This window comes from Centrocercus urophasianus, unplaced genomic scaffold (genome assembly GCF_019232065.1).
Source record: "Centrocercus urophasianus isolate 14NV4802_14NV808 unplaced genomic scaffold, USGS_Curo_1.0 seq_13, whole genome shotgun sequence".
In the NCBI taxonomy this organism is placed as follows: Eukaryota; Metazoa; Chordata; class Aves; order Galliformes; family Phasianidae; genus Centrocercus; species Centrocercus urophasianus.
In genome coordinates, this window is record NW_024884475.1 from 1,736,051 (window position 1) to 1,757,761 (window position 21,711).

At 42.4% G+C, this 21,711-nt stretch overlaps 1 protein-coding gene across 4 annotated transcripts in view; it reads left to right on the forward strand.

Moving 5' to 3' along the window:
• SLC4A11 (solute carrier family 4 member 11) overlaps positions 1-21,711 on the forward strand; it is a 95,145-nt gene that overhangs the window by 62,895 nt on the left and 10,539 nt on the right. For all 4 annotated transcript variants that reach the window (XM_042812661.1, XM_042812663.1, XM_042812659.1 and 1 more), the window contains 9 exons: positions 3,971-4,096; positions 4,721-4,834; positions 5,648-5,780; positions 6,091-6,164; positions 10,072-10,321; positions 11,058-11,164; positions 12,308-12,476; positions 15,308-15,481; positions 20,111-20,306. In XM_042812661.1, coding sequence (XP_042668595.1) covers positions 3,971-4,096; positions 4,721-4,834; positions 5,648-5,780; positions 6,091-6,164; positions 10,072-10,321; positions 11,058-11,164; positions 12,308-12,476; positions 15,308-15,481; positions 20,111-20,306 — 1,343 coding nt within the window. The remainder of the gene's footprint in view (positions 1-3,970; positions 4,097-4,720; positions 4,835-5,647; positions 5,781-6,090; positions 6,165-10,071; positions 10,322-11,057; positions 11,165-12,307; positions 12,477-15,307; positions 15,482-20,110; positions 20,307-21,711) is intronic.

Genomic DNA, 21,711 nt, shown 5'->3' on the forward strand with positions numbered 1-21,711 from the left:
TCAATTTGATGTGTAGTCTTTTCTTAATGACTGCATTATTTGAGGCTCTTTCTTTTTTGAAGCAAAACTTGTACAGAACTTCCTTCTGATCTTGTCAGTTTCAAAACACTTGTGCTACCAATTATTTATTACTCTAAAATTCAATCGAAGCTTAGTAGCTTCTTGAAACTTCTGAATTATGAGGCTGGTTTGAATGAAAGAAGGGACTCTCAGAAGATGCCTGGACTCAGCTACAGTTTACTTGCCACCCCTTGAAGACCCTACTCTTATTCCTTGGCTTACATTTCCTGGTACAACATAGAGAAATTAAAACTGTGGAGTGCTTGAGGAAACTTGAGGTTTCTGAAGCTCTTAAGATCCTCTTAAGAGAATTCTCTCTGAACTCTTAAGATAAGCTTCAGTGTTGGATTCTGCTGTATCCCTTCACCTCTCGGAGAAGGAAGGTGAATAGAAGAGGTAAGGGTGAGGTTTATTATGAGGTTGTTTGCTCCTGTCTGTAGTGGGTTGAGAGTTGGCTGGATCTGTTGGCTTCTCCCTGTCCTTGGTCCTGCACCGTTCCCAATCAGTTCCTGTGAGAGCTCCTCTGTCAGTGACATCCTCATGAGTTGGTGGCATTTGTACATATTACTTGTTTATTCACTGTTCCCTAGTCTGAGCGTATTCTTGGTTTCTCTGCCCAAAATCAGCTGGATCTACTTTTCTAGTTCTTAGTCTTGCTTGTTGTAGTGTAATTTACTCATTGTTGGACTTAGGGAAGATTCATCTTCTGTGTGTCCTTAGGAAGTTGGGTGGAGTCCAGCAGCTGCTAACAGAAGTAAAAACCCAGCTTGAGAGCTTTAGTATAGGTTTATAATGTTTCGCCTTTTTATGGCTTAATACGTGGAAGGCTATAGATAGTGTTATTATTAGCTTCTAACCATTGAAAGGTATTTCTTTTGTCAAGGTTTTAATAGACATATCCTTGCTGCTGTGATGCGAATTGGTTTAATTAAGCCTACTTTGCATTAGATATTTCGGAGAATTGGGAAGGAACTTCAGTTGTCAGATGAATCATGGACTGTCCATCTCAAGTTGGATTCGGTAAATGTACAATTAGTAGACGTAAGGAGCTTCAGTGCCAGCCCCTGGACCTGTAAGTCTTTAAATTACTGTTGCAGAATGCCAGGCAAAGTGAGGCCAACAACGTGGTATTCTCTGAACCTCTAACCTTGTCATTTTAAAAGAAAAAGTCACTTCTGAAATTCAGGCAAGTAAAATAGAACTGTCATGTTGATGAACATAATCACTTCCCCTTTCAATGTGTAGATGTACCCTAATTTCAAGGGATTGCTCCAGTAATAGTTAATTACTCAAATTTCACAGCTGAACTAAGTTGACTTTTGGCTACAAATTGATGTGCTGCAGTTGGAGTGACACATTTTTCAATGGCTTTATGAGCCTGCTGCAGGTGAAATGCTGTCGTAACGCAGCCCACCTTTTCAGAGATGAAGTAATGACAGTCTCCAGATTGCTAATAAACCCTGAAAATATGTAGCCAGATGTTGATTTCAAAAAGGTAAAAGGTAAATTGTGACTAATGCTGGAATTTAGTGCTTGTCTTAGTGGAGTCTGTACAACGAGGAGGTACTTGCTCATGATTTTAACTGCGAATAGGGAGTGATCGATAGTATTTATGAAAGGGTACATTAAATTTGATGTAGTTATCTCCATTGTGAAGTGAGTTTTTCTGCCACCGGAAGGGTTTCTTTGCTCTTTGGATCTCCTGTGACTGAAAATGGACTAAAAGTTTGCTTCTGCTGGGAATCTTGGACTCAGCCATAATGCTGCATAAGGATCTCCGTGATCAGCAAAGACTCCTGCTCTAACAGTTGCTTGCAAAGCAAGGCTGAAGCCAAAAGCCATGCATAAGTTTTAGAGAGTCCCTTCAAGGCTTCTTCTTTCTACCTGCTTATACCATGGTTTAATTAACTGAGGTTTTACAACCTCATCACTTACAAACCTTTCTGTGTTTAGAAAATGACCCTTTTCTTTCATCTGTTGTTTCTCTGTCCTTTTATGAATGCAAAGCTTTCAAGAACTGCTGCTTCTGATCTTTCACACTGGAAAGACTCCTTTGTCCAAAGAAACCTGTGTTCTGGAGCCACGTTGTTCTCAGAGCAAGGAGTGATGATCTCTACTTGTGAAACTAATGCTTAGTCTCCTCTTTGCCCTACAGAACCTTTCATCCTTTCTAAAGGTCTCAGGCACTTGGGAGTGTGAGGTGGGAGCCTGTAGCTGTTTAACTTGATCACGAGAACACTTTATCTGGAAAAAGAACGTTTCAGGCACTGCGGTTGCCAAGAGTGGTCAGGAATGTGGTCTGTGGTTTCTGAATCTTCACAATACACTGAAAAGAATCTGCCCTGAAACAGCTGGTCCCATGACTCTTGGAAGGTCAGGCTTATATTTGCATGCTTGAGATGTCTCCTGTCAAGTTTCAGCTCTCCCTGTTTTCTTATTACTTTTTTAAGGATGCTGAGCATCGTTCCTGTTTGTGTCTACTTCTCAGGTCTGCAAAAGGGAGCCTTCACAAGGTGTCCTTTACTCGTATGGCTGCTTGATCGTTACACATCTTTCTTTTTTTGGCTTTTGCATCCTCCTTCTGTCTTTATCTCTGCACTGCAAGCGGTGCACGAAACAGATGTTAGATAAGGATCTGGAAGTCATCGAGTGATTGACAATCAGTGGAGTGAAAAGCAATCAGTTGTGGCAGTGCCCTGATTTTCTGTGTGACACTGAAAGCCTCAGATGCAAAATACCTTTCTCAGATCCAACTCTTGTGCTGGTAGCTTCCTTTGGCAAGAACCTGATGGTAGCAGAGGCTTTGGGAGCTTGGGGGCAGATGGGTGGGAGCTCCCTACTCAAGTGACTTCCACAAAAGGGAAAATGGATGACTCCAAATCTGCCCAAGTATTTCAGCAGAAGCATCATTGAGAATGGTGGCACAGGCAGACTGAAGGCTAATTGTTGACTTTTTTTATTATTATTATTTTGGAGGAGATTCTTTCTGCCATAACCATTCTGAGGCTGCTCAGTGGAAAGAAAAAAAAAAAAAACCTCACAAAAACTTCTTGAGCTTCTTCTTGAGCGATGTCAGCTGTTGTCATCTTGTATCCTTTCCCTCAGGGGTGATATGAGCTCACTGGGGATGGACATCAGCCTGAAAACAGGAAAGGGAAGGGAAGCTACTTCAGAGGCCCTTAAATTCATGTTATGACACTTTAATTCTCTTTCTGGCTGCTTTTGTTACAGCCCGATGTGTTTTTTCCGATGGAGATGAGAAGGGGTGAGTGGCTGGAAAAGAAGCCATTCTTTCAGAAAGGCTTTTTTTAAAGCAAAACTCTTTTAATGTACGCATTCCTGACCTCTTGTGCTATTTGTTTTGCTAGCACTAATTGGCTCAGAAAAGCACTTTATTGATTCAAGCCTTATAATCTCAGATTTCTACTTAAGGAAAAATGAAGTGCTTCATGTTTTCCTGCCTTGAGCATTGTGAGTTGCAATGGCAAGTGATCATCATGAAGCTTGTTAGGGCCGTAGCACAGAATACCTGTGAAGTTGGTATTAAAAAGGCAGGAGGTGGGGGTTTATGAACATTAACATTCTGACTTCTGCTTTGATCCTTTTCCGAGCTTCTTAAACTGAACAAAGCAGCTCCTAGGATTTCCTGTTTTGGTGATGCCAGGAGTGCCAGCTGAAGCAGCCTGTAGTGTGGTGCTGTTGGTAGTGCTTGTTCTGGTACTAGGTGCACAGGAATGCAGTTGTGCAGAAGCAAGTGCCAAAGACTGCCTAGATTCTTAGACTAAAGTGGACTACATTTCTCCTGATGTGTGTCAGTATTAAAAGATCTAATGGCACATATACCTTTTCTGAACAAGGTTTCAATGATTTCCAAGTGTGCAGCACTAACAACTTTTTGGGTTTACACTAGGTATTATTGGAAACAATAAGGCTATAGGAAAATACATCACAACTATGATTTTTCTGTATTTCGCCTGCCTCCTTCCATCTATTGCTTTTGGGTCCCTCAATGATGAAAACACCCGAGGAGCTATTGGTAAGTTTATCCTCTTTCTATCTCTTTAGGATCCCGTGTGTTCAAGTTGGGTAGCCCTAATCACTCAGTTTTTGTAGTTCTTCTTTGCTGAATAAAGCATCACTGAGTGATCTTAAGTTCATGATTTTTCTGAGAAGTCAGGTTGACTATTTGGGGGTAATATCATCAGACCTCAACAGCTAGAATTATACCCTGCCTTTATTAAATAACACTTGCTTTCTAACTATGCAGTGTACTGCATGTACATTTTCCCCAGGCAAGCTGCTGGATTTTAATCCAAATTTGATTAGCAGTGTCCAAAATGCTGATAGAGTGTTGGGTGTGTTGTTCTGCCCCAGTTGTGTCTCTGAAGCAGCTCATAAGATTGAGTTAAAATTCTGTCCCAAAGGTCTTCTGGATTAAACTTGTTGACATCCTAAATTATTACACTGTTAGACTTGATGATCTTTGTAGATCCCACGCTTGGCTATTCAGTTACACTAGGCATAGGGTCACTTCATGCTTTCTCACCTCTATGCATTCAAAGTATTCCTCTTATTCATCAGTGAGTCTGCTCTGTGAATACAGAATTCTTTCAATTAGAAGAAAAAAATGTTTCTTTCCTTCCTTCCCGATTACTCATAGATGTGCAGAAGACAATCGTTGGCCAGTGTATTGGAGGGCTGCTTTATGCACTCTTCTCAGGGCAGCCTCTTGTCGTGCTCCTGACTACAGCTCCTTTAGCACTCTACATTAATGGTAAGCCTATTAAATGTGTATGCTGGGGGCTGATTTGATTAAGATTAGTGGAAAGTGACTCCGTGTGAGAATCTTGAACCCTACTAGAGTTCTAGTTGCATTTCTTTTTATTAAGTCAATTGTAAAGGGCTATATTTGGTGCTGAGAGAAGAAGCTCGATGCATGTTTAGTTAAAGAGACTTGGTTTTAATGGAATGATCTGGAGAAAAGAAAAAGTCATGAGAATAAGCATTTGTGCTTCAAGAAAGAAATCTTTTTATCTGGCTACTTTCTCATGGAGCTGCATTTCACCACCTTGATAAGAGCCAGCAACGAGGGATCTTTATCACTCTGATATGGTGTGATAAGTAGCTTTCCAGTTACAGCTAGGAGATTATACTACTGAGCCAGAGATGAAAAGGAGCAAACTCAATCAGTATCTCTAGGAACAATTCAATGGACTCCAATTAAGTTGGGAAGTTCTAGTCTGCAGTGAACTGACAGAGTAAACGTGGTCCAAAAACACGCATGAGATCCTTTTCTCAACAGCACCTGAGTTGTCATAAAGAGCAAATTCTAAGCAGGATTTTGTGGCCTTAATACATAGGAAGGATGCTTTGAGCAGTGTGGGATTTTTTTTTTCTCTATTTCTAGTGGCTGGGGGAGAGGAGGAAAAAAAGACTGATCCAATGCTTGTACATGGAGTGTAAGAACAGATTTAATGGTGTCTGCTATAGGTGTGGTTGGGCAAAGTCTTAAAATTAGTTCTCTTCTTGCCATCAAGCAAATGAGAATCTCAGCTTAATCTGATGTGTGAATGCTTCAATTCTGCAGTCATTCGAGGAATCTGTGATGACTACAACTTGGATTTCAGTGCTTTCTATGCTTGGATTGGACTGTGGAACAGCTTTTTCCTTGTGATGTACTCCCTCTTTAATTTCAGTCTTCTGATGAAGCTCTTTAAAAGGTAGCTATTTTCAAAAAGTCGTATTTTGATCGGATTATTCAGCAAATGGAAAAATTACACATTCCACAAGCTCCTTAATTACAAACTTGCTGCAAAATGTATTTTGCGAGATGAAGCTCATATCATTTTGGCTTATTGTTCCAGCTTGAAAAGAAGCTTTAAAAGATTCACTGGGTTTTCTTTCCTGAGATAGAGTTTAACTATAATTTGTATATTTTGATGTGAATGCCTGAATATGCTGATTTTCTTTGAATGGAGTTGAGTGCATGCTCTGCTAATAGCTGTATTAATTCATGGAATTTTTTCACAGGTCAACAGAAGAAATAATTGCACTTTTTATATCAATCACTTTTGTGCTTGATGCCTTCAAAGGTATTATTAAAGGTAAGTCTTGCAACAGTATTCTTCAGTCCAGATATCTGTTTTGCTTTGTTGCCACAGGGAAATATGAGGCTGCAAATATGCATGACATTTCCTTGATCCATGTTCGTTCAGAGTCTTCAGAAAAAAATCAAAGTGCTTGAGACACAAGCAGCTGTGTGTCAGCAGTTCACTTGGAAATGCAAAATTTCTATTAGCTCTCATTTCAGTTGGCTGAGATGGGCTTAGGTAGAGAAACCACACGAAGGTTTCAGTGAGAGTCTTCCCATGCTAAAAAGTCTTATTTAAATGCAGATTTTTCTCCACACCACATTGTTGAATGTGTTGAATGGGAGGCAAAAGATGTGTTGAGATTGTCCATCCTTATGAGCTGAGATCTCCTTCTCCCTTAATGGTGGCCTAGTGACTGCAGTGCCTTCTAGCATGCTCCCAAACTATTCATCCCTTTCCAGCCACCACCTGCCCATTTATGGGTTAATCTGTGTACTCACATGAGCAGCCTTCACGTTTCCATGGCACTCTCAGGTAAAAGTTAAAAGCTCGGTGAAGAGGGAGCAGCTCTGGGATATTTTGCTGCCTTCTTGCTTAAGATGCAGCTCTGTGTGGTACTTGAAGTGTGTCCTGTCTGTGCCCTGCGCTGCAGGCGTGGAGCATTCCCCCTGTAGCACTAGGCTGTTATTCAGCAGTATTCAATTGCTCTGTGAAAATCAGTACATGTTTGCAGTCGTTCTGTAGTGTGGAGTTAATTCTGCATAGCAAAGGCATGGGATATGGATTAAAGGTGAGGAAAGCATCCATTTACCTCTGCTACCAAACTTTCAGGAGTATGGGAGTAGTAGCTCAATCAGTGCATTGCACTGGGGACAGTAGAAGAGGCTGGATGTTAATGTAATTAGTGAATTAGCCTAATTAGTCTAATTTTCCCTTGAACTTGGAAAGGGCTGTTTATAGGAACAATGGTAATAAAATCAAGCCAGCACTCAGCTTGTTCAGCAGCTCCTGTTGGCTTGAGCTGCATCTGGGAGCACTGAATTCATCAGCAGATGAGACCCCATGTCCAGCCAGGTTCCCAGGTGCAGAAGGGCAGTGATGTTGGCAGGCTCAGCCTTGATCCTAAACCCTCTTGGTGCTCATATTTAAACAGATGACACCAGTATAGCCACGTGCTCATCTTTCCTCTTCCGCTTCAGTCTTATAGCAGGAGGAGATACTTGCTCAGTTAACTCTCAGAATAAGGATTGAACAGTTAGGTAAAAGGAGAAAGCTGGTACTGGCAAAAGCTATCAGCAACATTAAGTCTTCCTGAAGGCTAAAGGATATGTTCCTTTTGCTCAGATGTGTTTTCCTTAGCCTGCTGATAGCCTTGGTTTTTGCAAGGTACTATATGCACGCAGGAAAGAGATGGGGGAGGGCTGCAACCCTGTACAGAGGAATTGGGCCAGGTGCTCCAGCCATCCCCACTGACACTGTTTTCAGCATGTGGCCCAGCCACCAAAGCTGTATTTGTTTGATCTTGACATCTGCACTCTGCAGGAAACGACGACTGACTGGCTGAAGCAAACAACACAAGTTAATGTTGTTGGAAGGAACTTGAGCGTGCGCTGGGCTTGAGGATGGCTCTGTTTCAATTGGAGCACCACCTGCTTTGCTCTGAATGGGGCAGCAAGATCCACGTAGCTCTCAGTTAGAAAAACAACCAAAAATGACAAAACCTATAGCAATTTTTTTCAGTATTTTATAGCAAGTCGTTCAGAGAAACGCCCTCGGTATGCTGCTGCCTTGACACATCCTCAGTGCACTAAAATCCAAGGGTAAATAAGCCAGAACGCTTCTTCCTCTTATATTTAGGGTTAACTGGAGCAGCCCTATCCAGTTTTGAGGTGGGTGCAAATTGAACTGCAGCCTGAGAGGTGGTGCACATAGCTGTGATCAACCCTAAATCTATTAAAATGTGTGAGAAATGCAGTATCCCTTGGGGAACTGAGAAAATCCCCAGACTCAAAACATTATTGTGTAAATAACTTGAATTTTTATTTGTATGATTTCGAATCTAAATAGAGGCATGTCAATGTATTCTGCATAGCACTTGCAATTCTGTAACCACTGGTTTATTATAGGCTTAATAATTGTGTACATTTCTAGGGCTTAGTGACTGTGAGGGTCTGCTTAGACAGTGAGCAGGCTTTCAGCCTTGATCAGCTACTGATCTCCAGGAAAATACCCCCAGTAATCAGTTCTGTGATGACAAAAGCATCCTCCATAGTATTCAGAGCCAGAAACAGCAAACTCTTCAGCGACCTATCTCATGCTAGTTGCAGCAGTGCTCTGTGCCTCAGTTTACCTATTTGCAAAGCAGACCTGGGTGTCCTGACTGGGCTGGATGCAGCTGTGAGGATAGAGAGGAAATAACAGCAGAGCCTCTTCCGCAGCACGCGATGCAGAAGTGCGCGTTTGTGAAGGGAGGTCATAACAGGGTTGCTCCTTACTGGGGGAGGTTCTCATAATTAAAACTGCAATGTTCTCCTCCTTTCTGGCTCAAGCTGAGAGCAGCATCAGAAAAAAAAAAAAAAACAACGAAGTGCTTGGGGTTTTTCATGGAGTGGAAAGAGTGCATGGTACAGAATGCTATGAAAGTCCAAAACAAGCAGTTTTGGACTGAGATTGCTGTATTTTTTGTGTAAAGGAGAAGCTCTTGCCCTAAACTTCTGAGTTTCCCTCGTGAAGCCTGAATGAGTATTTTGCCTAAAGCAAAGAAAGGCAAAGGGGCTACCAAGCTCTGACATGGTGGTTTCCATCCTCCCATGTTTCCCTATTTGTGTCAGGGGAGAACCAGCTGTCTGCTGGCTACCACTCACAACACAGATTCATTAAGGCTGGGAAAGACTTCTAAGAACACTAAGTCCAATCCATCCCACCATGCCCACTGACCACATCCCTCAGTGCCACATCTCCATGCTTCTTGAGCACCTCCAGAGATGTGTCTGTGCCAGTGCCTGACCACTCTATTGGAGAATAAATGTCTCCTAATATCCGATCTGAACCTCCCCTGAAACAACTTGAGGCCATTACCTCTCATTACCTACTTCTTGTAGGAAGACTACAAGGGCCAACCCCCATCTGTTCTCACTTCTTCTTTGTGATACCTCCAGGCTTTTACTCCAGAAAGAGGCAAAATTATCCCAATATTGCGTTTGTATGCTTGGAGCCTGACAATGCCATACAAAAGGGAACTTGACTAAATGCTGAAGAGCAAGAGTACACTTAGAACTGTTAATTACTTGTATAAATGACTCTTAACTGAGCTAAATCTCATACATTTATGGGCAGTTCCAGAGGCATTACTATTTCACTTGTTCAGGTTTACTTCAGATGCTTTATAACTCTATCTCAATTTGCAGTGTGATTTTTAAATGTTCTGCCAGGTTTTGCATATCATTAACACTTATCTTCAAATCTGGAGCGGTCCTGGAGGAAAAGTAATTACTGTGCATTGTGCAGTCCTCTTAAGGGTCTGAGTAGCCTGTCTGCTCTTAATTTTTTGATGTAATTTTTTAGCGGCCTGCTGAAATTTGATGTCTGTTTATGTTTAAGAGCAGTGATTCCAATGAGAGGAACAAAATAACGTAAATAATTAGTGCTATAAGTTCTTACAGTTCATGTCTGTTGCTTCAGATGAGTGTAATTTTCACTTGGTGAAAAGGAATGGAAAGAAGAATCTGTCAAGTGCTGTCTTTGTAAGAGAGGCAGCTCTCCTGATTTCTTTTCTCTGGCTTGAGGGATAGAGCTATAAACCTGGTGAAGCATGACGTTAATAATACTGCATGATCAAGCAAGAAAAAAAACACATTATTTTACTTGCTCTGATTGTCACAAACCTATCCTAATGCTTGCCTGTTGGTTGTTTGTACAGTTTTTAAGAAATATTACTACCATGGGCGCACAGGAGACAGTTACTTGGAAAAAGCACGAACTGATGCTATTCCAAGCCTCGGCATCAATACCACCTTCTTGATGAATTCATCAGTGAGCAGATCCATGTCCCTAGAGAATCAAACAGGCACGCATGATGTGCATTATGGACGTGAAACTGCCGTCCTTAGTCTCATGTTGATGTTGGGTACCCTTTGGCTTGGTCATACGCTCTATCAGTTTAAGAAAAGGTGAGTTACTTTAGCCTTAGAGCTCAGACTACTGATTATTTCATATTACCTGTGAGGAATCAATAATGGTTTAGGTCCAAATTCTTGTAACCCGGTGAAATCAGGTGGAACTCTCCCATTAATGGTGGTGGTGGAAGCCAAAACCAGATGTGACCTTGGCTGGCCACCTGGAAAATGTTAGAGCAGGACAAAATGTTCTGTCACTGACAGATGCCCTTCCGTATTTGATTTGGCATCACAGGTGAATTTTTGGAAAGCTTTTCATGAATCATATTGAACATTTGGAACTTGTAACTCTCCCCAAATAAGCATTAAGCCATTGTTGGGGGTGAAACTCCTGATGGTGTAGGAAAGCCTACTGGGAAGGTACCTCTGCTGTGCTCTTGGAAGCCAGATGCCCACTTCTAATGTGGTTTTAATACTATTGCCTTTAAAACTCTTTGAAATGGCCAAGCAAGTAATTAAAATTGCTATGAAAATTAGATGCCAGTTGATGCTGGAGGACCAGCTTGTGTCTTATTTTCTTGTTCTTTCTGGGATTTTGCTTATGTATTCATCAACCTTCAAAGATAGATTCCACAGGGCTTAGGCTGAATTAAAGACTTTCTTCACCTCAAATGTCTCTTTAGAATGGTAAGACTGGACTGACTTTTCATTTGTTAATGTTAACACTCTGGATTAGGCAACTGTCCCTTCAGTGTAATGTTGATGGAAGTTTTCTGTCTTTAAATTACAGCCCATATTTGCATGCGAGAGTCCGTGAAATTCTGTCCGACTGTGCCTTACCCATTTCAGTGTTGACTTTTTCTGTTGTGGGTTCCTATATCTTCAAGGAAATTGAAAGTAAGTTGTGTTTTTATTCTTTGCAGTGCTAAGGGATGCTATTCTGTCTGCAATTCAAGAAAAAGTTGAATCTAGGGAAGTTTGGCTACAAGTAAATAAATAATAATCTACGTTCCCCCATATAATATTACAGACACTGTTTGTACTGCCTCCCACTCCAGGACTTCTAATTTCATCAGTCTCAGATATAAGTCATTTGAAACCGTAATCAAGCAGGACTGGTTAAAGTTTTCTCTAGATGAGCTATTTCAGCCTGCCTTTTCATTTAGTTGTGATTTAGGTGTGTATCTCTTACAATAAAGAGAATCAACAATTTCTGGCAAAGAACAAAGGGCAGAGTAATTAGCAGGCAGGAAGGGTTTGTTGCCAGTTGTGCAGACGTAGAGTTGATGATCCCAGTCTGTCCTCTTTGTCTCCACTTGACGTTTTCCTAATGTAGGTGAAACAGTGCAGAGCATCTGGGCAGTTGTAAGTTACATGAGGAAATCTAAAAATGATACACCATTCATTGGCCACACTGATCAGCTTTTCCACGTCAGGAAGTGATAATGGGGACAGGAATTGCATTGTCCCGTGGTGACGTGAGTGGGTGATATGAGGAAATGTATGGAAACGCATAAGAAATGGCTTTTTTCTGTGATGACCATTCCATTCAGTTGGATTGCAGAATGTTTGGCCGTATGAAATCTACCCGTACTGATAGATATTTTTTTTTCCCCCTGGCAGAAAGCAGGGGCACAGCTTGTTGCACATAGGGAAGTTTTATGTAGAATACCTGTCAGCTGATGAACTGAACAGGAGTCGACTGCTAGTTGGAAGTATTTCTAATGTAAAAAATGCTTCATGTCTGTGGAAAATGAGTTCCCCTTTTTTTCATTTGTTCAGAAAAGGGAATGCCTTACTAGAACGAGCCATAACCCAACAAGTCAGGATGGTAGCCAAGCTCTTAGGGGATGAGGAAAACTGAACTATAGCAGCCACATAGAGCTGTCTTCTATGGCCTTCTGGCTCCCACGTGTCAGAGTATCACAGCTTACTTTGTGTTGGTTCCCTGTAGATGATAACGTGTGTAGAACAATGTGAGTCTTTGTAGATGGTTTGGCAAGAAGGCACACCCTAATTTCATTCCTCTCCTCTTTGCAGTGTCTAAATTTAACTACAACCCATCTGAGAGCTTGTTTGTGCTGGCTCCTGTCCAGTCCCTCTCCATTGGTTCGGTGATGAGTGCTATGGGGCTGGGGTTCCTCCTCTCAATGCTCTTCTTCATAGAGCAGAACATTGTGGCATCGCTCACAAATGCTCCAGAGAACAGGTAATGCTTTCAACTTTCTACTGTCCCTGTGATGGGAAACTTCTTCCTAACCTATTGACCTGTACCAGTGGGATCTCAACTAGTGCTACAACAACAAAAGGAAGTTCTCAAGTTATGTTCTACACCTTGCTCCTCGAGCAAATCTGTCTTCTGATAGCTTTATCCAAGATCCAGCTTGATTATTGGAATATTCAGGACACCTTTCAGAACTTCTCATCACCATCCCCCAAAACCTGATATTGTAGCAGTGAATCAAACAATAATGCAGAGCGCTGATGAGCTCAATGCCTCTGCCTGTTTCTTCTTTGCCCCTGTGTGAAAGTTTTGTTGGTATTTGCTATGGTTTTTTTATGGATGTACATCCAGATACGGCTTATGGAGCATCTGATCCGTGTGGATATGTGCACAGCTCTGTCAGAAAGGATGCTTTTTTATAAATGACCAGTCAGTGGTTTGCACAACCATCATTAGGGAATTAGGAGAGTGTTTGAAGCTATTTATCTCTAATGAGAATGGGGAAGAGAAGTAAAATATTATATCTGATGTAGCTTCACTTTTATCTAGTAGATCTGATTTGTGTTAAAGTTACAAGATTATGAAAATATTCATTTCTTTTTCTTCCAACTGCAATCAGATGATATTGAAAGTTGAATGTGTATGACTTTCTTTCCAGAAAATACCGTGTTTCAGGGTTTTTCACTGGTGTGATGTGTGGGAGGGTTCTCCTTGAACACTGATTTGTGTTATAGTCCATGTTATAGATAGAGTGACACAATTAGAGGAGAAAAGATAAGCTCAAATTCAGTTGAACCAGTTTGACTTTCTTTGACTACATGGTTATTCCTGTTATCTTGATTATATCATCCCCCTTTCAGGTAAAGCATTACTTAAGTTTGTAATGTAAGTGGGTCATCTTTATCCCAGTATGGGTTGTTGTTTCCAATAGGGGGCCCTTAAGGAACGTAAAACATTTTGTATTTCTTTGTAGCGTTTTTCATAATGCTGTGTACAGGGCTGAGCTTATGCTGGTCGTGTTTCAGGGCAGGGATGTGGAGAGGAGGAAAATAGAGCCTGACAGCTTGCTCTGTGGTGTCATCACAGAATAAAAATTCCATCACCTATTGCAACCAAAGAGAATACGGTTTTTGGAGTCCTACTAAATATAGCAATGTCTTCCTGTAGAATAAGCAGGGAAAATGTTATGTACGTGAGAGCACGCTGCTTTGCTAAAGAATAATAGAAGAAAGCTATGGGACTGTCCAAGAGGTAATAGACTGGTTGGATAGTGTGAGAATAACCCAGGGTAAGACACCTAGAGTTATTGTGCGTGTTGAGCTAGGCAGAGGCTCAGAAGCATGTGCGTTGAGTGTAGTCAATGCTGTGAGATTGAGACAAGTATTAAAACAGTGCTGGCACTGAACATATGGCCTCTGTACACAGAAAATCCTTTGAAAGCAGCAGATAGGACAAGCAGCGATGACCCTGTGGGAGGTGGGTGATCCCTGTGCTCTGAGAAATCAGCACATGGGCAGAGGCCATGCTTTCAAAGTATAAGCCAACACAGGAAGAGTGTACAATGCTCCTGAAGCCCACCCTTCCTGCCAGCACCTTCCACCTTCAGAGGCAAAGCAGTGTAGACATCCATCTGACCGAGTCACCCTGTTGCCTCCTCCCTCAATGGAGGTGAGCACTTTCAGTATGACGTGTCTTTGTTCCAAAGCTGAACTCCACCTGAGAGTGCTGTTTTCATACCCATAAGACAATCTTTCTGTGCTGGATTGCTTGCTAGATCCAGGTACCTACTATCCCAGAGCATCTGAGATGGCTCCAGGTCTCTGCTTAGGTACTGTTGTGTGTTAAGACACCTAAATGATATCTGAGCACGCCTTGTAGTTGATGGTGCCTGGAGAGCATTTCAACTGATCCTCTACTTGTGTCAGAGAGGGCCCAAGTGCTATCTTGCTCTGATACCCAGAGACAGAACGATGGCTGATGGACCCTTAACTTAGGTAACACAGTCTGAGGGCTGAATTTCTCCACCCAGCTTCTATGTAAACTTGATTCAACTTGTTTGAGCACACAGTGGTATGTTTGGGAAGGGGACCTTACAAAAAATCACAGTGTTGGAAGAGCTGTGAGTTCAGTGTTAGCAGTTGTTCTCTATGGAGCCCAAAGTGAATGTGATGTGGCTAACACCTTGGTTAACATTCCAGTTTAAGGGCTGTTTTCCCTCAAACTAAAGTGGGGGGAGGGTTTGCAGCGTCAACTGAAGTTAGGAGCGTATCTCCTGGGCTGACTAATGAGGAGGAGCTGAAGTTTAATGAATTCATGTCCTATTTTCTTATCATGCAGAAGCAATAATTGTGGGAGATGACTGCAGCGTATTAAGCGTGCACTCAGCTCCTGGGTCTGCTTGTGGGGAAGGAGAGAGATCAGGGATAGAAGCAGGGCAGATGAGGAAACTTCAGTGTTGCTAGTTTGACAACCCATGCCCATGTCAGCTCTGTTAGCAGGCGTACCTGTGTATTTTGAGTTGACTTAGCAATAAACAATAGTGGCAAAATGTTGATGTGAGTCTTATGGGCTGTTATTTTAGCAGATTGCCTTTTAGCTCAGCGTTATTCTTTCTAGAAGTTGATAGCTTTCTCCCAAAGCAATCAAGTTCCATTACCGTTTGTGTTCACATAACATTAGCTGTAAGACAGGAGGTGTGTAAAATTGCTCAGTGCATGAAAGTGCACTTGGTTTAACATTCAAGCTGAGGTTCAGGAAGAGCAGCCTTGCTGCTGTTAGCACCAAATCTGACAGCTCTCAACCGTACCCCATTTCAGGTTGGTGAAGGGAACAGCCTACCACTGGGACCTCCTCCTTGTGGCGCTGATAAATACGGGGCTGTCCATCTTTGGCCTTCCATGGATCCATGCTGCCTTCCCTCACTCTCCAATGCACGTCCGTGCTCTGGCCTATGTAGAGGAGAGGGTTGAAAACGGGCACATCTACGAGACGTAAGTAGGAACCACAAAGCTACCATGGCTCTCTTTGGTTTGATTTGAGCTTTCCTTATGCTTTGGGTACAGTGGGATATAGGGTATGGTTGGAGATCCAGCTGTAGTCTTGAACACTCTGAGAGATGAAAGTGGACCAAACAAAGCCACCTCAGCTGCCACGGTTTGTTGCTCTGCTTCATCCCCCCTCCCCGAATCACTTCTTCTAGAAGAGCCACAAACGCATGCTTTTCTCAATGGCAGGAAGTAGCCTGAAGGAACTCAGCAAATTTAGGTGCAGAGAGTCAGCCAAAACCTTCTTTGCTTTTATCTCTGTGTGAAGCTGAGATGTTTTGGCCAGACTTCTCTAGATATCTTCACCAGAAAAAATCCAGTCTGATTCATCCCGTGGGACCTGTCTAGTGGTTATTACAAAGGATAGGAAAAATGCAGCAGCATTTCAGAGCTCCTATGTTCTTCCACCATGCTTTGGAAAGGCAAGAGGCTTATTAAATTCTCTTTTCCTTAAGTAAAAACCATGCCTGGGTCACACCATTCTATTTAAGGCAAGTTTTTTTTTGCTGCTCTGAGTTGTCAAATGCTTTCTTATCAGGGTCTTATTTAAGAAAAAAATAATTAAAAAATCCAATTTCTTGTGAAACTTCCTCCAGAATAGAGATTATCTGGTCCGTTTGATCTCGGTACATTACACTCGAACGCTTTTACCTCAGAAGTGGTAATTTCCACTCACATGCCATTAGTTTTAATTATGCTATCTTTTTGTTTCCATTTTCAGAATCCTCACTTCTCATAAGTGAGACTAAATGGTCATTTACTTTGGGGAAATGGAGTGGATCTGTCTTTTAATTTCAATCTTGCCTCTATGCTGTTATGTTCTGGGCCCAGCCCAGTTGGGCTTGTCTGCTTTCTGGGTTGCTGGTAGATATTTCACATGACATCCATATGTTGCTGTTCCCTGCAGTGCTTTTGTAGTCCTCTATTGGGATATCAGCTCCTGGGCTCATATTCCCATTAGTATGTGTTGGTATTAGTTGTTCCTACAACTGTATCTTTGCTTTGAATCCAAGCATTATGTTATGAGAAGGGGGGAAAAAAAGAATAAAACTTGAGTTGCTTTAATGGGGTTTGTAGGGTTGTATTCATAGACTAAAATCATTAAATTGGAAAAGACATCCAAGATCACCAAGTCCAACCCACCCCCACCATACCCACTGACCACATCCCTCAGTGCCACATCTCCATGGTTCTTGAACATCTCCTAGGGTGGTGACTCCACCACTCCACTCCTCTTTGCCAGTGCATCACCATTCTTTTGGAGAAGAAACGTTTTTGGGATCCGTCTGTTTCTCCTGATGCATTACAGAAGAGATTATAGGCAACTATAGTCCAGGAGATGCATCATTTTCCCTTTGAAACCCACGAGCCAAGCCTCCCTCTTTTCTGCTGTCAGATACCTAGTGGCTCCTTTCATCTTTTGCCACCCACTGTCTTTATGCTGTGCTGTTTTCTCCTGGCAAAGCTCAGTTCCTTGTGCAAATTAAGGGCCTGCTGTCCTTGTCCTTTGCTCTGTCACCCAGCTGCCCCCAAAATAACAGGGGAGAGCCCTCCTTTGCTTTGTTAACGTAGATGTAGGTCCAGTGATTACCCTAAAAAGAACTGAGAGATGACCTAATCTCTAAGTACTTTCCCTTGTGGCACTGCTCTGCCTCTGTGTAAATTTGTGCTTTGAACCAAATACAGGGAGCAAAGACAGGAATAAGGGCTGCCTGCTTGTCTGAATTCCCTTTGAGACTGAAGCTGCTTGTTCTCTGCAAAGCACTGAGCCATAAACAGGAGGCTCTGAGCAATGCTGTCACCTTTTTCTCTTAGCTCTGCTGAAAAAGAAAACGTACCATAGCTCAATTAGAAAATCAGGAGTTGTTCTGGTGCTGACTCCCTTGGCAGGTTCCTCTCCTGCATTCGAATCAAAGCTCCATGAGGATGATGGCACTAACAGGAATAAAGCTCCGTCACAATGAAAGCGAAATTTTCTTCTTCTTCCCTGTGGGTGAACCACTTGAATTTGATGGGAATCTGGCAATCTGCAAATAGGCATACGGAGGAGGTGGGGAATGGCTAATCCCATGCTAACCATTTTAAAGGATCCTAGGGAAACGAGCCTGGATTCTGCTCTATAATCTCTGTTAATTACATCATTTCCATGGCAGTACAGACTTTCTGGAACTGCTTCCTCAAGAGACAAACCAGATTCTGAACTGTTGTTTTTTTTTTCCTGGAAATTAGAAAGGTGCCAGAGTTGGCAAAGGAGCGTCTGGAGGCTGGGAAGTTCAGCTTCAAAAACATGGGATTTGATAAATAATGAGCAGTTCTAACTATTTTGGCAAGGGATTCCAGACTACTTTATATGGCTTTCACAGCAAGTGACCATAGTTATTGCAGAACTTATGTACATTCAGGCACTCCTCAATGCTGTGACTGCTGCATCCCTAAGAGAAGACGACAAAATGTGATGAGCTTCAAAAATCTGTTACCAAAAGGCTGCTGCTCTGGGCTGTTCCCATCCGTGCAGGCTTATATCTTATTGAAATGTGCTGGTTTCATATCTAGCTTTGATCCTTCAGTTTCCATCACTGCACTCACAAGGAACCTAGCAACCTTGTGTATGCTCTGTTTGCAGATTGTGAACATCTTCTTTTTCCCAAAACAAGAAATGCTTCCTTGGTAGCTTGCCCAAAGGCAAAACTAGGGGAGCTCTTACTGCACACGGATGGACTGAATCACTTAGTGCATCTCTTCCCTCCTGCTTTACTGCAACACTCAAGAGGCTCATAGTGGTTCTGATGGCACTAAAGTGGTCTGACTGCTCCTTATTGGACTATCAGATTAATCTGAAATAGCCCCTGCAGTTGCTCTTAAAGCTTGCTTGTCTCTGTCTCTGAGACTTCTGTTCTGCAGTGATGCAGGCCTGGAGGCTGTGCAAATGATGCCAAATGATACCCCCCAGATGTTCCTGTTCTTCCAGAGCTGATGGAGCAGTTTGCAGATAACAGGGGGAAGCAGCTCTCTTCCTCTGGCTTCTCCAGGCAATGGGAGGGACATCCCATTAAGAAACTTGCAAAAGTGTGTTTGGAAGGAGGAAGGCTGTGGTTTTGACTGTTTAAATTCAGATGTGAAGGAAGACGGGGAGTTCCACAGAGGTTAATACCTCCTGTCTCTTCTGCGTATCCTTTTTTGGTAATCTTGGATGACACATAGAATCTGCCTCAACATTCACTGGGGAATTTAAGTGTTGTCCTCAGGACTTGGTGTTCTGTTTGTAATAGTTGTTATTCCTTAGGTTTCATGTAAATTCTGTGTTATCCAAGTGCTAAGAGCAAGCCTTGGCGTGTTGTGCTTTCCCTCAGACCCTAAATACAGGTGTGGAAGATTCCTTCATCCAGCTCCCCCACAGCATCGTTACGTTCTTGAATGCAAAAATACAAAATTTCAGATGTTCAACCTGACCATGTTTAAAAGGAAGGCTCTCAATACTGAAAGAATTCACTGAGAAGGAACCTTCTTTAGTACAGAAGGGATTACGAAGTGTCAGCAGTACTTGGAAAAAAGGGAAATGTTCTCATAGATCTTGTGCTAATCTTCACGGTGCTTTGTGTAGAGGGTTAATTCAGAATGTCTTGCAGCCACCAGATGATGCCTAGAGAGCCTGTGGCAAGAGTTTCACCAATAATAGGGGATTTATTCACCCGCTTATACTGTGGATTTATCTTCTAAATATGTGTATAAATATGAATTACATTAAGAATCTCTTTTTTTCCTCTATAAGTACTCTTGAGAGATGAGGGTTTTGTTTCCTCCCATTGTTTTGGGCTTACATTGAATGAAAACAAAACAAAACAACCCTCTCACCCCTGAGTAGGCTCTGGAAGTTGCTGCACACTTTTCTGTCCATCTTTTGTTGCTATTTATTAAAAATAGTTCATGAATTCTATGAAATTTGCACTAATGAATTATAAGGTCTGCATGGTGGTAGGCAATTCACAGCACTGCTGCTGTAATCCACAGCAGAATTAAATTTCTAGCTCCATGCATAGTGCTTCCAGCATTCCCTCCGTGTAAACAAGGCAATCCTCACATACATCTGTTGACTTGCAGTTGAGAATGCAGATCCACTTTTTTCCTTCCAAGACATTCATTAGTTCCTGTAGAAGCCAACGAGTTTTATTCTGGATAAAAGCCAATTGCATATGCGTTGGGTAAATTGAGGGAAGGATTAATGCCCAGAAAAAGGATTCTTGCCTATTTTCTTGCAATGTGCTGGATAGAATTAGTTTAGAGGGCAATTTAGTTCAGGATGGGATCTGTGCAGCTTCGGAGAAGGGGAATTTGGCACTTCTCCAGGTGCTCTGTTTGAGTTGTGGATTAAGTGCCTGGCCTGGATCCAGCAGAGCTCTGTCTTCTCGGTGTCAGCGTGGGGCCAGAAGTGCTGATCTCAGTGCTGTGGAGATGAGTTTCCCTTTCCTGAGTGGCACGTGTCCTGAGCTCCCTCTGAGCTGTGTGCCCCGGTAAGAAGTTTATGTGGGTACTGGGGTTCTTATCCTTCTCCACTAATTCCTGTTTTTCTGCTTCCAGGATTGTGAGTGTGAAGGAGACCCGGCTGACGAGTCTGGTGGCAAACTTCTTGGTTGGCCTCTCGCTCCTGCTCCTCCCTTTCCCTCTTCAGTGGATTCCAAAACCAGTCCTCTACGGCCTCTTCCTCTACATTGCATTGACCTCCATTGATGGGAACCAGCTCTTTGAGAGGGTGGCTCTGCTGCTCAAAGAACAGGTAATGTTCACGCATTGGCTTGGTGTGGAGTAAATAAATCATGCTTACAACCCGGGAGCCAGCCAGTGCCAAGAGCTAACATGGTGTGGCTAGCTGGTGGTGCTGGGAATGGGCTTACCCCCAAAATTCATGCTCTCGTGAGGCTGATTTCCATCTTCCATCTTGATTTCCATTGATTTCCATTTTCCACCTGCACCTTGCGTATCCATTTCACCTTTCTCTGCAGAGAGGGAGGGAGTGAAAGATGATGTCTCTGGCTGAGTCTGACTGTCACTGAGACATGAGCAAGAGAATTCTTTTGTGTGAAAGCAGATGAACAAGTGAGAGTAATGCTGTGTCAAACAACAAAAGTGGCAAGGTTATTGTTGGGTTAGAAAAAAGTGGTAGCTAAATTGTTCAGAGAATTACACCTCATCTCATTCCTTTCAAATTCTGCATAAATTGCTTTCTGCGTTTCCCTGCTGTGAAAGCATTTGAGTTCTCTTGCTTGGAGTAGTGTCCCAGATAATCCCACTCTTCTCAGTTTGCTTCAGGATTGCTCTAGAAAGCCTTTCTCCAGGAGGGTAAGAATGAGTGCATGGGTGGAACCAGGAGAGCTGTAACCAGGGAAGACCTGCTCTGAACTCTGTAGGGCACGAACACATTCACACAACACATGCATTCAAACACTGCCTGTGATAGTTGCAGAACCATGGCACACGGGGTGTTTGTCAGTCTTAAAACCCCCCTGGTGTCTGTCAGCTGCAGAGTATGTGTGTCTTAAGAATAGTTAGGAAAAAAGAAACAAATCTACGATGATGACTTCCAGTTTTGCCGACAAAGCTTCAGAAAAGGTCACTTTTGCCTCATTTTATGCTTTTGTCTCAAATGTGCAAAGTATCATGAGATCGTACACTCAAAATGAAATGACTTGTGCTATTGAGATGCTTCTGATGTGGGATGAAAACAAATCTGGAAATCTACTTTCAAGCCATCTGTATGACAAGTGCATTAAGGCCCTCGTTGGCACTGTGGGCAGTACCTGGGAGCAATAATGAGTCTCCAGCTCACCTCTTATGTAATGGGTCAAGGGCTTAGCAAGCCTGGTGCTTCTGCTAATCTGTCTTAACCTCTGAGATGTAACATCAGAGATCAAGACTGTGAAATCGGGGTAAAGATTACCATTGTCATGTTGATTTTTTGAATGGAGATTGGATAGTTATGTGGTTGAATAGTGATGCTGTGGAATATTACTTCTGATTTTAATACAAATTCTGTGGAATTTTCCGAGCTTCAGCTTGGAAAATTAAAAAGTAATGTTAAATATGGAACTCTCACTTTTCTGGAAACCTTTTAATGAGTCATGGCACAATCTGAATCCGTTGAGTCTGTATCAGTGCCAGCAGACAGTCGCTCATACGCTTCA